At 44.7% G+C, this 15,954-nt stretch overlaps 1 protein-coding gene across 1 annotated transcript in view; it reads right to left on the reverse strand.

Annotated features, from left to right (window-relative positions):
* Window positions 1–424: 424 nt before the first annotated feature.
* Window positions 425–15,954, reverse strand: part of LOC138666543 (zinc finger protein 850-like) — a 148,693-nt gene continuing 133,163 nt past the window's right edge. The window contains exon 24 of the mRNA XM_069754753.1: window positions 425–2,581. Within this exon, the coding sequence (XP_069610854.1) occupies window positions 1,071–2,581 (1,511 nt within the window). The 3' untranslated portion in view covers window positions 425–1,070. The remainder of the gene's footprint in view (window positions 2,582–15,954) is intronic.

Genomic DNA, 15,954 nt, shown 5'->3' on the forward strand with positions numbered 1-15,954 from the left:
AATAGGATAATCCTTACAGAAGGCGGACAAGATAAGTGATTGCACAGATTACAGCAACGCGTTTCGATCACTGCGGATCTTACTCATGCCTAGATGGTTTCTTCTAACAAACACGCTTTTGAGGGGGGGGGGGAGGAAGTATAGGGTTTCACAGGCAGAATGAGGGGGCATGCAGCTGTGACAGGGGGAAGGGAGGAGCTGGCAAAGTGAAAAGAAAAGCTACCTAGTGTAGGGAGAAGAGGAGTACTTGGAATGACATTCATAATATCATTACAGTTCACTTTAACAAACCCAAGATAAGGAATATAATTCTTGTTTCAATATTTCTATACAAACTGCATACCAGCTCTCCCTTAATTATGCAGGTCCGAAAGCACTTTCTTAACATATAAACAATAAAAATAAAGATGCAAACAGATGGATATTAGTATTAAAGGTAAATGTTTATTAATCATAGGTTACTAGTTTAAAGAGACGATCTGATACCTCTCTCTACATGTGGTCGGGTATCAGGTGCAGGTAGATGCTATTGAACTTGATTATGAGAGCTGAAGAGGGGACCATCCAGTTGGTCTCATCTGATAAGACACCATAATTATTAGATGCCTGTTGTCTGATGTTTGTCTCAGCAACTGTCCCGATCATGTATACCACAGAAGGACTGGTCAACCTCTTTAAGATGCAGTTGTAGTGTTCATATAATGGTAAAGGATTCTATATGTGCAGTGAAATATGTAGGATTGTTATATGCATTCTACTTGGTGATGGTTATTGGTCATTGCATACAGTACATTTTCCTAATCAATATCATTTAGTGTTCTAAATTGCTTCCCCTTTAAGACTTGTGACTTAATTTTTACTGTAACTTGTCTTATACATTTCATCAATTAAATAATTTTATAAAATAAGAAATGACTACATCCCTGTGTAATTTCCATGATGTTTAACAAAATGTAATTTCTTTTTTAAACATTTTCTTATTATCATTGTGAAAATGGCTTCTCCTCTCTATGTATCCTTTGATTCATAACAACAGTGGATTTACAGGAACAATTCCCACATTCTGAAAATTAAAATAGCTTCTCACCTATATGAGTTCTCAGATGTACAGTAAGGCTTGATTTCGTTGTAAAACATTTTCCACATTCTGAACATGAAAACGGCTTCTCCCCTGTGTGAGTTCTTTTATGTTTAATAAGATCTCCTTTTTGAGTAAAACATTTCCCACATTCGTGACATGAAAATGGCTTCTCCCCTGTGTGAATTCTCAGATGTGTAACAAGACTTGTTTTGTAGGTAAAACATTTCCCACATTCTGGACATGAAAATGGCTTCTCCCCTGTGTGAGCTCTGTTGTGTTTAACAAGATCTCTTTTGCAAGTAAAACATTTCCCACATGCTTGACATGAAAATGGCTTCTCCCCTGTGTGACTTCTCTGATGTGCAGTAAGACTTGCTTTTATAGTAAAACATTTCCCACATTCATGACATGGAAATGGCTTCTCCCCTGTGTGAATTCGTTTATGTTTAATAAGATCTCCTTTGCAAGTAAAACATTTACCACATTCTGGACATGAGAATGGCTTCTCCCCTGTGTGACTTCTCTGATGTGAAAAAAAATTTGCTTTCTTGTTAAAACATTTCCCACATTCCGAACATGAAAATGGCTTCTCCCCTGTGTGAATTTTCTGATGTGCAGCTAGATTTGTTTTGTATGTAAAACATCTCTCACATACTGGACATGAAAACAGTTTCTCCCCTGTGTGACTTCTCTGATGTACAGTTAGATATTTTTTCTTCATAAAACATTTCCCACATTCTGAACATGAAAATGGTCTTTCCCCTGTATGAGTTCGCTGATGTTTAACAAGGTCTCCTTTGCAAATAAAACATTTCCCACATTCGTGACATGAAAATGGCTTCTCCCCTGTGTGAGTTTTAAGATGTATAGTAAGATTTCCTTTCCTTGAAAAACATTTCCCACATTCTGGACATGAAAATGGCTTCTCCCCTGTGTGAGTTCTTTTATGTTTAATAAGATCTCCATTGCAAGTAAAACATTTTCCACATTCATGACATGAAAATGGCTTCTCTCCTGTGTGAATTCTCTGATGTATTGTAAGGTTTGTTTTATTTGTAAAACATTTCCCACATTCTGAACATGAAAATAGTTTCTCCCCGATGTGCGTTCTTTTATGTTTAACAAGATCTCCTCTGCAATTAAAGCATTTTACACATTCTTCACATGAAAATAGCTTTTCCCCTGTGTGAACTCTCTGATGTACAGTAAGATATGTTTTCTTGGTAAAACATTTCCCACATTCTGAACATGAAAATGGTTTCTCTCCTGTATGAGCTTTTTCATGTTCCGCATCCCTTTTGTTATTTTTATTTTGTTTAACAGTCTGCAATGAATCAAAAAATAGGACCTTTTGATAAGGAATATATGATAGATTTTTGCTGTGAAGGGCTGGCAAGAAATCTGGAATAATGTGATGCTCTTCATATATATATGGTGTGATACCATAATCAGCTGCTTCAAAATCAGTAAATGTCAGATGTCCCTCTGATGCACAGTCATCTGCCAAGAAAAAATATATACATTACTTTTATTTTTTATAACGGCTCCCTTTTGAAATAAATTGTAATAAAAATCAGTTACTAACTGACATCAATGGAAGGACTAATATATTATGTTATTAAGCCAAAAAGATGTTGCCATGTCAATTTTTAATTTCTCTTCTAGAGCTAGCCATCATAGTTGTAATGGTAAAATGGGACCAAAATCCATAAAGCCATCTCGTAAGAGGGGACATGTCACTTTCATATTGAGAATTGAAGCATGGCTTAATTATAACTTGTGGTTATAAGAAGACCCCAAATTAAAATGTAAATTTTCTTAAAATGTTATTAAAAAGGGACTAACACCAGGGTTGTGGAGTTGGAGTGGTGGAGTCGGTGTCCATTTTGGTGGCGTTGGAGTAGGCATAAAATGGATCGACTATGACTTCTAAAATATGTAATAAATTGGGTTCAGTAGTTCAGTGCAGGATATGCTGCAAATGTTTTCATAAGAATTTGGGGAAGTTATGAAATGTCCTATAAATGTCTATTCAATTCCTGATCTAAAGATCTCGGCTTTTAGTTGAGATTAATCTGTGCTGCACATTAAGTACATGCTCAGTACTGATGTAGTGCTGTGATGTTGGAAGTCAGGGAAATTGAGGAGTCAGAGTCAGATTTGTGTAATTCACACAAAACAATATATATATATATATATATATATATATATATATATATGTATGTATATATATATATATATATATATATATATATATACCTGGACTACCCCTATTCCGTGTCCTTTCCTGATTTCCTGCTTAGCTCGGCAGCTGTCCCTTATTTCCCTGGCAAGCCCTACTTTAGATATTTATAATACACACTGAAAAGCAGAAGAAATGGTCAACTAGGTACCGGATCTTAACAATGAATCAAATAAGGATCAAAATAGCAATGTATTGCAAGGATTTATTCACTAGAAACCAATTCCATCATTGAGAACCATAGGGGAAACCATGCTGCATCAATCTTTCTTGCCTCCTGATGAGCAGTAGTTGTGAAACGCATAGAGGCTGAAACATGACATGTTAGAATAAGTACCAATTACTCCTCTTTAACTAATGTATATCTGCTGATCCCATGTTAAGCAGGATTTCAATAAGAAATGGGGCACAGAAAATATAAAGCTGTGCTTGAAAAAATATATTTGTATGTACAATATCTTTGCTATACTGTCACTTGATTATGCTATCATGTACTTGGCACCTGCACTTCACTGTGACGCTAGTCACTACTCACGATCAAGCAGTGAGGCTGGGTAGTCAAGAGGTCTGGAGTCAAATACCAAGAGGGCTTGCCATAAACAAAGAGAAAAGGCAGAGGTGTAGTCAGGTAACAGTCTGAGGTCAGAATTACGGGAAAGTAGCGGACCAAGACAAAAGGCTAAGGAAAACAGATTGTCAAAGGCAAGGTCCAAGGTCAGGCAGCCAGGATCAAATACAATGACACAGAAAACAGAGCAAGCGCACAACATTTGAGAAAAGCTACACCTGACGTTAATTGGAGACATAAAGCCAGCTAAATAGTCAGGTAACTAGAACAGAAGACCACATGAAGGAAGCCACGGTACGTCCTTGCCCTGACTGGATGGATGAACTGTCACTCAATATACTGACAGGTGAACATGCCCGTGTTTTAGATTGGAAGCCTGAACTGGCACTCACTGCTTCCAGACACACCTATAGGCGGAATCTTGACCGCTACAAATTCTCAGAGCAAAGATTTCAGCATTTGATTTCAATTTCGTCTCGGTGGCTTTGTGGAAACATACCTAGATGAACCGATCTTTCCTCAATTTATGCAAGATTTTGTTGCTATATTTGTTTGTTTTCATTTCAACACTTCTAGATAGCAGAGCAACCATCAATTTAATTGATCTGTATGTTACTAGAAAGTTGAAATTGCTTTTGACTAGCTCTCCGCCACAGAGATAAGAGACATAATAGACAAAATGCACTTTATACAGAGTGGCAGACAGTAGTGAAAATTAGTGTGTTAGAAGAGGATAGATTTTAAAAGGAACCACAGAGGTCTCCCAAGCCCTCCAACCCACAAGCATTATGGGAGGTGGGAAAAAGGGGGTTGACACCTAAACACATGATTAAAAAAAATTGTTATAAATAGGGTTGAGCGACATTGACCTTTTTAGAGTCGAGCCGTGTTTCGCGAAACCCGACTATCTTAGAAGTCGAGTCGAGTGGAATCGGCCGATTATCGCGAAAAGTCGGGTATCGCCCGAAACACGAAACCCAATGCAAGTCAATGGGGGAGCATAGTCGGCAGTGAGTGGAGGCCAGGAAAACACCTACACTGCCCATTTTAATGGCAAAAACATCCATTCTTGTTAAAGAAGCTTGTCAATCGTAATTTACCTTATAATAATTGGAAGGCATTTGAAATTGGGGGTCATTTGGCTAAAGTTGTGGGGGGTAGGGCTGGTTCAAGTAATTAGTGGGCCCAGTAAATCTGGACCACGTCACGGCAGTGGAGCAGGGAGAGGTAAGTATTTCAACTTTGCAAGTGCTGTGATCCTGAGCAAGCAGGGGGGGCCCACTCGTTGGCATTGGCACTGGCACAGGGCCCCTCAAAGTACAGCGGTGTGTTTGCATGGCGGGGGCGCCTCCCACCGGCAGCAACACTTTTGCGTACTTTCATCTGCACCTTCCTGTTTGTCCCCGTGTAAGGTGGTATGGTATGCGGGAAGAGGAACCTGACTTTCAGCAGGGTCACAATCTTGCTGTGTAGCGTTCACGGGGAATTTTGCGTTATGGGTCAATGTACCAGCAGACTCATCTATCACTGGCTGGGCAATGGGCAGGATGAGGAGGAAACACAGATATAGGCCCAAAGAATAAAGTGGGCTAAATGCAGTTCAAAATTGGTAACACAGGACTAACCAGGGGGCATTGCCGTGGAGGACAACTGGAATGAGAGGCTGACACAGAGAGTAGGCCCAAATCAGTAAGTAGTCGAAATGCAGTTCAAAATTGGCAACCGTAGTAAACAGGCGGCACAGCTTTGTTCAGTGGAGGAGAACAGCAAGGAGTGGCAGACACCGATAGTAGGCCCCAACCCAACTAGTAGGCCAAATGCAGTCTAACATTAACAACTACTTAACGAGAGCCTGAAAATGGAATTTCAGGACAGGAAACCAGGAGAACAGCAAGGAGTGGCAGACACCGATAGTAGGCCCCAAACCAACTAGTACGCCAAATGCAGTTGTTCCGTTTAACCACAATTTAATGAGAGCCTGAAGATAGAAGTTCAGGAAAGGCAACCTGGAGAACACCTTGGAGTGTAACACACCATCTCTCTACACCCCATACCCAATTTGTAGGCCTAATGCAGCGTAGTTTCCAACAACTACTAAACGAGAGCCGGAAGATCGAAGCTCAGGAAAGGCAACCTGGAGAACACCTTGGAGTGGAACACACCATCTCTCTACACCCCATACCCAATTTGTAGGCCTAATGCAGTGTAGTTTCCAAGAACTACTAAACGAGAGCATGAAGATCGAAGCATTGGCGAGGAAACCTGGGGAACACCTTGGAGTGGAACACACCATCTCTCTACACCCCATACCCAATTTGTAGGCCTAATGCAGTGTAGTTTCCAACAACTACTAAACGAGAGCCGGAAGATCGAAGCTCAGGAAAGGCAACCTGGAGAACACCTTGGAGTGGAACACACAATCTCTCTACACCCCATACCCAATTTGTAGGCCTAATGCAGTGTAGTTTCCAACAACTACTAAACGAGAGCCGGAAGATCGAAGCTCAGGAAAGGCAACCTGGAGAACACCTTGGAGTGGAACACACCATCTCTCTACACCCCATACCCAATTTGTAGGCCTAATGCAGTGTAGTTTCCAAGAACTACTAAACGAGAGCCGGAAGATCGAAGCTCAGGAAAGGCAACCTGGAGAACACCTTGGAGTGGAACACACCGTCTCTACACCCCATACCAAATGTGTAGGCCTAATGCAGTGTAGTTTCCAAGAACTACTAAATGAGAGCCGGAAGATCGAAGTTCAGGAAAGGCAACCTGGAGAACACCTTGGAGTGGAACACACCATCTCTCTACACCCCATACCCAATTTGTAGAACTAATGCAGTGTAGTTTCCAACAACTACTAAACGAGAGCCGGAAGATCGAAGCTCAGGAAAGGCAACCTGGAGAACACCTTGGAGTGGAACACACCATCTCTCTACACCCCATACCCAATTTGTAGGCCTAATGCAGTGTAGTTTCCAACAACTACTAAACGAGAGCATTAAGATCGAAGCAATGGCGAGGAAACCTGGGGAACACCTTGGAGTGGAACACACCATCTCTCTACACCCCATACCCAATTTGTAGGCCTAATGCAGTGTAGTTTCCAAGAACTACTAAACGAGAGCCGGAAGATCGAAGCTCAGGAAAGGCAACCTGGAGAACACCTTGGAGTGGAACACACCGTCTCTACACCCCATACCAAATGTGTAGGCCTAATGCAGTGTAGTTTCCAAGAACTACTAAATGAGAGCCGGAAGATCGAAGCTCAGGAAAGGCAACCTGGAGAACACCTTGGAGTGGAACACACCATCTCTCTACACCCCATACCCAATTTGTAGGCCTAATGCAGTGTAGTTTCCAACAACTACTAAACGAGAGCCGGAAGATCGAAGCTCAGGAAAGGCAACCTGGAGAACACCTTGGAGTGGAACACACCATCTCTCTACACCCCATACCCAATTTGTAGGCCTAATGCAGTGTAGTTTCCAACAACTACTAAACGAGAGCATTAAGATCGAAGCAATGGCGAGGAAACCTGGGGAACACCTTGGAGTGGAACACACCATCTCTCTACACCCCATACCCAATTTGTAGGCCTAATGCAGTGTAGTTTCCAAGAACTACTAAACGAGAGCCGGAAGATCGAAGCTCAGGAAAGGCAACCTGGAGAACACCTTGGAGTGGAACACACCGTCTCTACACCCCATACCAAATGTGTAGGCCTAATGCAGTGTAGTTTCCAAGAACTACTAAATGAGAGCCGGAAGATCGAAGCTCAGGAAAGGCAACCTGGAGAACACCTTGGAGTGGAACACACCATCTCTCTACACCCCATACCCAATTTGTAGGCCTAATGCAGTGTAGTTTCCAACAACTACTAAACGAGAGCATTAAGATCGAAGCAATGGCGAGGAAACCTGGGGCACACCTTGGGGAGGCAGACACCGTTAGTAGGCCCTACCAAAGTTGTACCCCCAATGCAGTTTTAAAATTCCTAGAGGCTGAAAACAAGACTATTGACGCTCAGCTTTTTCAAAGGAACACAGCTGAATTGAGTGGCGCAGACAGACACAGGTAGTAGGACTTAACCCAAAAATGTGGCTCACTGCAGCTTAAAAAAGTTACAGGGGTACACAAGCAGCAGTGCTCTGGGCAGTGGAGGACAATTTCAATAGTGGACCGCAGACAGACTTTGTACGCCTACTATTAAAAAAAGGATGCTCTATGCAATTAAAAATAGGTTCCAGGGGTCCACGGGCAGCAGTGGTGTGGTCAGTGGACGAGTATTGGAAGGAGGGACCGCAGACAGGCGTAGTAGGCCTAACATAACAAAATTAGGCTGTAAACACTGTAAAATTGGTTCCAGGGGTACACGGGCAGCAGTGGTGTGGTCAGCGGAGGAAAATGGGAATTAGGGACTGCAGACAGACTTTGTAGGCTGTCCCCTGTGGACCATGCATCTAACACATTAACCCAGTGCGCCGTAATGGACACGTAACTTTTTGTGGACATGCCTACTGGTCCATGCGTCTCTTGTCAGGTGCACCTTTCTACTGTTTGATTGCCTGAGTGCTATGACAATGCAAACTTTTTCATGCCGGTGGAGGGCTGGGATGGCTTTTCTCGCAAAAGAAATGTCGACTGGGTAGCTTGAACCGTTGCACAGCGTAGTTCATCTGGGCTTTCTAAATATAAAACAAAGAAAAAAAGGAGGCTACATGCACTTTCAGCTGGGTTCCAGGGGTACACGGCCAGCATTGGTCTGGTCAGTGGAGAACTATTGGAAGGAGTGACCGCAAACAGGCATCGAAGCCCTAACATAATAACACATTGCTGTTGGCAATTTTAAATTGGTTCCAGGGGAACACGGGCAGCAGTGGTGTGGTCAGTGGAGGCCTAGTGGAAGGAGTGACCGCAGACAGGCATCGAAGGCCTAAAATAATAACACATGGCTGTAGGCAATTTTAAATTGGTTCCAGGGGTACACGGGCAGCAGTGGTGTGGTCAGTGGAGGCCTAGTGGAAGGAGTGACCGCAGACAGGCATCGAAGGCCTAAAATAATAACACATGGCTGTAGGCAATTTTAAATTGGTTCCAGGGGTACACGGGCAGCAGTGGTGTGGTCAGTGGAGGCCTAGTGGAAGGAGTGACCGCAGACAGGCATCGAAGGCCTAAAATAATAACACATGGCTGTAGGCAATTTTAAATTGGTTCCAGGGGTACACGGGCAGCAGTGGTGTGGTCAGTGGAGGCCTAGTGGAAGGAGTGACCGCAGACAGGCATCGAAGGCCTAAGATAAAAAAAATTGGGCTGGCTGTAGGCAATTTTAAATTGGTTCCAGGGGTACACGGGCAGCAGTGTGGTCAGTGGAGGCATATTGTAAGGAGTGACCGCAGACAGGCATCGAAGGCCTAAAATAATAACACATGGCTGTAGGCAATTTTAAATTGGTTCCAGGGGTACACGGGCAGCAGTGGTGTGGTCAGTGGAGGCCTAGTGGAAGGAGTGACCGCAGACAGGCATCGAAGGCCTAAAATAATAACACATGGCTGTAGGCAATTTTAAATTGGTTCCAGGGGTACACGGGCAGCAGTGGTGTGGTCAGTGGAGGCCTAGTGGAAGGAGTGACCGCAGACAGGCATCGAAGGCCTAAGATAAAAAAATTGGGCTGGCTGTAGGCAATTTTAAATTGGTTCCAGGGGTACACGGGCAGCAGTGTGGTCAGTGGAGGCATATTGTAAGGAGTGACCGCAGACAGGCATCGAAGGCCTAAAATAATAACACATGGCTGTAGGCAATTTTAAATTGGCTCCAGGGGTACACGGGCAGCAGTGGTGTGGTCAGTGGAGGCCTAGTGGAAGGAGTGACCGCAGACAGGCATCAAAGGCCTAAAATAATAACACATGGCTGTAGGCAATTCTAAATTGGTTCCAGGGGTACACGGAAAGCAGTGGTGTGGTCAGTGGAGGCCTAGTGGAAGGAGTGACCGCAGACAGGCATCGAAGGCCTAAAATAATAACACATGGCTGTAGGCAATTTTAAATTGGTTCCAGGGGTACACGGGCAGCAGTGGTGTGGTCAGTGGAGGCCTAGTGGAAGGAGTGACCGCAGACAGGCATCGAAGGCCTAAAATAATAACACATGGCTGTAGGCAATTTTAAATTGGTTCCAGGGGTACACGGGCAGCAGTGGTGTGGTCAGTGGAGGCATAGTGGAAGGAGTGACCGCAGACAGGCTTCGAAGGCCTAACATAACAAAAATGTCAATACAATGGTATTGTCAGTGGCAGGCATTGAAGGATGTCAGCGCATAGACTAAACATTGGTGGAGCTGTGAGATAATTTTGAAAGTGGTAGAGCACTGTTTGAGCTGGGGGGGGGGGGGGAACTGTCTTGTGGCCGGCGGTACAGGCCCAGGGCCCCTCATATTACAACGGTGTGTCTGACGTTGGGTGCGCACCACCACCACCAGAGACACTTTATTGTACTAGGAGGGACCCAGTGGCAGTGCCGTCGACCAAAAGCGGGCACACCCACCTCTTCAGACAAACAGCACTCTCACGGGTGCTGTCGCCAAGTGTCGATACCACGGCCCCGTGTGGGGAGTTTGGCCATTTAGTGAGGTGTAAACATGTCGTATGCTGGACAATCAGGTGCAGAAAATTACGAGATTGGAAAAGGCATTCAGAATAGTCCACAGGCAAGACCTTTTCATAGGAAAGCTAGGTGTCAGCCAGGCAAGGTGGGGCAAAAGATTTCGAAATCCAGTTGTGGTTCATTTTAATGAAGGTTAGATCATCTACATTTTGGGTAGCCAGACGAGTCCTTTTTTCTGTTAGTATTGAACCTGCAGCACTGAATACTCTTTCTGATAGGACACTAGCTGCCGGGCAAGCAAGCTCCTGCAATGCATATTCTGCCAATTCTGGCCAGGTGTCTAATTTTGATGCCCAGTAATCAAATGGGAATGACGGTTGAGGGAGAACATCGATAAGGGATGAAAAATAGTTTGTAACCATACTGGACAAATGTTGTCTCCTGTCACTTTGAATTGATGCTGCAGTACCTGTCCTGTCTGCGGTCATAGCAAAATCACTCCACAACCTGGTCAGAAAACCCCTCTGGCCAACGCCACTTCTGATTTCTGCCCCTCTAACTCCTCTGGTCTGCTGGCCCCTGCAGCTCGTGTGAGAACGATCACGGGCGCTGTGTGCAGGGAATGCCAGAAGCAAACGGTCAACAAGAGTTGATTGTTTGATTGCTAATATTAGTTCCAAGTTCTCATCTGGCATTATATTTTGCAATTTGCCTTTATAGCGAGGATCATGGAGGCAGGCCAACCAGTAATCGTCATCGTTCATCATTTTAGTTATGCGTGTGTCCCTTTTGAGGATACGTAAGGCATAATCCGCCATGTGGGCCAAAGTTCCAGTTCTCAAATCTGCGGTTGTGCTTGGTTGAGGGGCAGTTTCAGGCAAATCCACGTCACTTGTGTCCCTCCAAAAACCAGAACCCGGCCTTGCCGCGCCACCAATTTCCAGTGGCCCCGGAAAAGCTTCCTCATTAAAAATATAATCATCCCCATCATCCTCCTCGCCCGCTAACTCGTCCTGTACACTGCCCTGGCCAGACAATGGCTGACTGTCATCAAGGCTTTCCTCCTCCTCAGCTGCAGACGCCTGATCCTTTATGTGCGTCAAACTTTGCATCAGCAGACGCATTAGGGGGATGCTCATGCTTATTATGGCGTTGTCTGCACTAACCAGCCGTGTGCATTCCTCAAAACACTGAAGGACTTGACACATGTCTTGAATCTTCGACCACTGCACACCTGACAACTCCATGTCTGCCATCCTACTGCCTGCCCGTGTATGTGTATCCTCCCACAAAAACATAACAGCCCGCCTCTGTTCGCACAGTCTCTGAAGCATGTGCAGTGTTGAGTTCCACCTTGTTGCAACGTCTATGATTAGGCGATGCTGGGGAAGGTTCAAAGAACGCTGATAGGTCTGCATACGGCTGGAGTGTACGGGCGAACGGCGGATATGTGAGCAAAGTCCACGCACTTTGAGGAGCAGGTCGGATAACCCCGGATAACTTTTCAGGAAGCACTGCACCACCAGGTTTAAGGTGTGAGCCAGGCAAGGAATGTGTTTCAGTTGGGAAAGGGAGATGGCAGCCATGAAATTCCTTCCGTTATCACTCACTACCTTGCCTGCCTCAAGATCTACAGTGCCCAGCCACGACTGCGTTTCTTTCTGCAAGAACTCGGACAGAACTTCCGCGGTGTGTCTGTTGTTGCCCAAACACTTCATAGCCAATACAGCCTGCTGACGTTTGCCAGTAGCTGCCCCATAATGGGAGACCTGGTGTGCAACAGTGGCAGCTGCGGATGGAGTGGTTGTGCGACTGCGGTCTGTGGACGAGCTCTCGCTTCTGCAGGAGGACGAAGAGGAGGAGGAGGGGGTGCGAACGGCTACAGCCAACTGTTTCCTAGACCGTGGGCTAGGCAGAACTGTACCAAACTTGCTGTCCCCTGTGGACCCTGCATCCACAACATTCACCCAGTGTGCCGTGATGGACACGTAACGTCCCTGGCCATGCCTACTGGTCCATGCATCTGTTGTCAGGTGCACCTTTGTGCTCACAGATTGCCTGAGTGCATGGACGATGCGCTCTTTAACATGCTGGTGGAGGGCTGGGATGGCTTTTCTGGAAAAAAAAGTGTCGACTGGGTAGCTCGTAGCGTGGTACAGCGTAGTCCATCAGGGCTTTGAAAGCTTCGCTTTCAACTAACCGGTAGGGCATCATCTCTAACGAGATTAGTCTAGCTATGTGGGCGTTCAAACCCTGTGTACGCGGATGCGAGGCTAAGTACTTCCTTTTTCTAACCATAGTCTCATGTAGGGTGAGCTGGACTGGAGAGCTGGAGATCGTGGAACTAGCGGGGGTGCCGGTGGACATGGCAGACTGAGAGACGGTGGGAGATGGTATTGTTGCCGCCGGTGCCCTTGATGCAGTGTTTCCTACTACGAAACTGGTGATTCCCTGACCCTGACTGCTTTGGCCTGGCAAAGAAACCTGCACAGATACTGCAGGTGGTGCGGAAAATGGTGGCCCTACACTGCCGGAAGGGATGTTGCGTTGCTGACTAGCTTCATTGGCCGAGGGTGCTACAACCTTAAGGGACGTTTGGTAGTTAGTCCAGGCTTGCAAATGCATGGTGGTTAAATGTCTATGCATGCAACTTGTATTGAGACTTTTCAGATTCTGTCCTCTGCTTAAGGTAGTTGAACATTTTTGACAGATGACTTTGCGCTGATCAATTGGATGTTGTTTAAAAAAAATGCCAGACTGCACTCTTTCTAGCATCGGATACCTTTTCAGGCATTGCAGACTGAGCTTTAACCGGATGGCCACGCTGTCCTCCAACAGGTTTTGGCTTTGCCACGCGTTTTGGGCAAGATACGGGCCCGGCAGATGGAACCTGTTGCGATGTTGATGCCTGCTGCGGCCCCTCCTCCTCCGCTTCAGAACTGCTGCCGCCTGCACCCTGTTCCCCCAATGGCTGCCAATCGGGGTCAAGAACTGGGTCATCTATTACCTCTTCTTGTAGCTCGTGTGCAACTTCGTCTGTGTCACCGTGTCGGTCGGTGGTATAGCGTTCGTGATGGGGCAACATAGTCTCATCAGGGTCTGATTCTTGATCATTACCCTGCGAGGGCAATGTTGTGGTCTGAGTCAAAGGACCAGCATAGTAGTCTGGCTGTGGCTGTGCATCAGTGCACTCCATGTCAGATTCAACTTGTAATGGGCATGGACTGTTAACTGCTTCACTTTCTAAGCCAGGGACGGTATGTGTAAAGAGCTCCATGGAGTAACCCGTTGTGTCGCCTGCTGCATTCTTCTCTGTTGTGGTTTTTGCTGAAGAGGACAAGGAAGCGACTTGTCCCTGACCGTGAACATCCACTAACGACGCGCTGCTTTGACATTTACCAGTTTCACGAGAGGAGGCAAAAGAGCTAGAGGCTGAGTCAGCAAGATAAGCCAAAACTTGCTCTTGCTGCTCCGGCTTTAAAAGCGGTTTTCCTACTCCCAGAAAAGGGAGCGTTCGAGGCCTTGTGTAGCCAGACGACGAACCTGGCTCCACAGCTCCAGACTTAGGTGCAATATTTTTTTTCCCACGACCAGCTGATGCTCCACCACTACCACTGCCCTCATTACCAGCTGACAATGAACGCCCCCGGCCACGACCTCTTCCACCAGACTTCCTCATTGTTTTAAAAACGTAAACAAACTAACGGTATTTGTTGCTGTCACACAACTTACACGGTGAGCTATAACTTCAGTATGATTTAGCTACCCCTTTACAGGTGAGTGAGACCACAATGAAAATCAGGCACAATGTTACACACTCTGTTGTTGGTGGCAACAAATGAGAGAGATGCCACACACGCAGGACTGTCACTGAAGCACAAATGTAAATATTAATCTCCCACTGATTTGTTTTTTTTTTTTTTCAGGGAGACTTTAGGAAAAAAAAATAATAGAATAAAATGATTTTTTCCGGAAGAATTTAGAAACCAAATAAAACAAAAAAAGGCTTTCTATGGCCCACTGAGTGAGAGATGACGCACACAGGAGTCAGGAGTGGCACACAAGCCCAGAGGCCAATATTTATCTCCCACTGATTGATGTAGTGATTTTTCCAGGTAGATTTTGGAACCCAAATCAAGCTAAAAAAATAATAGGCTTTCTATGGCCCACAATTGGAGAGAGAGAGAGAGAGAGAGAGATGGCACACCCAGGAGTCAAGACTGGCACACAAGCAGAAAGGGCAATATTAATCTCCCACTGATTTGTTTTTGTTTGTTTTTTCAGGGAGACTTTAGGAAAAAAAATTAATAGAATAAAATGATTTTTTCCGGAAGAATTTAGAAACCAAATAAAACAAAAAAAGGCTTTCTATGGCCCACTGAGTGAGAGATGACGCACACAGGAGTCAGGAGTGGCACACAAGCCCAGAGGCCAATATTTATCTCCCACTGATTGATTTATTGATTTTTTCAGGTAGAATTTAGAACCCAAATCAACCAAAAACATAAATAGGCTTTCTATGGCCCACTATTTGTGAGAGAGATGGCACGCTCAGGACTGGCACACAAGCCCAGAGGCCAATATTAATCTCCCACTTTTTATTTTTTTTCAGGGAAAATTTATAAACCCAATAAAAAAAAATAAATAGGCTTTCTATGGCCCACTATCTGAGAGAGAGAGATGGCACGCTTAGGACTGGCACACAAGCCCAAAGGCCAATATTAATCTCCCTTTTTTTTTTCAGGGAGAATTTATAAAACCAAAAAAAAATAAATAAATAGGCTTTCTATGGCCCACTATTTGTGAGAGAGATGGCACGCTCAGGACTGGCACACAAGCCCAGAGGCCAATATTAATCTCCCACTTTTTTTTTTTTGTTCCAGGGAAAATTTATAAACCCAATAAAAAAAATAATAAATAGGCTTTCTATGGCCCACTATCTGAGAGAGAGAGATGGCACGCTTAGGACTGGCACACAAGCCCAAAGGCCAATATTAATCTCCCACTGATTGATTTATTGATTTTTTCAGGTTGAATTTAGAACCCAAATAAAGCAAAAAAAAAAAAAAAAAAGGGCTTTCTATGGCCCACTGAGTGAGTGATGATGCACACAGGAGTCAGGAGTGGCACACAAGCGCTGAGGCCAATATTTTTCTCCCACTGATTGATGTAGTGATTTTTTCAGGTAGATTTTATAACCCAAATCAAGCAAAAAAATAAATAGGCTTTCTATGGCCCACTGAGTGAGAGATGGCACACACAGGGATGGCACTCTAGCAGAAATGTCAATCTTAATCTCCCACAAAAAAAAAAAAAAAAAAAAAAAACAGGGAGTGTCAAACAATTACTATCTCCCTGCAGTAATCTCAGCCAGGCATAGCAGGCAGCAATAAGGAGTGGACTGATGCACAAATTAAATAAAAAGTGTGGACAAACAAAAAAGATAGCTGTGCAGAAAGGAAGG

Source organism: Ranitomeya imitator, chromosome 2 (assembly GCF_032444005.1).
Source record: "Ranitomeya imitator isolate aRanImi1 chromosome 2, aRanImi1.pri, whole genome shotgun sequence".
Taxonomy (NCBI): domain Eukaryota; kingdom Metazoa; phylum Chordata; class Amphibia; order Anura; family Dendrobatidae; genus Ranitomeya; species Ranitomeya imitator.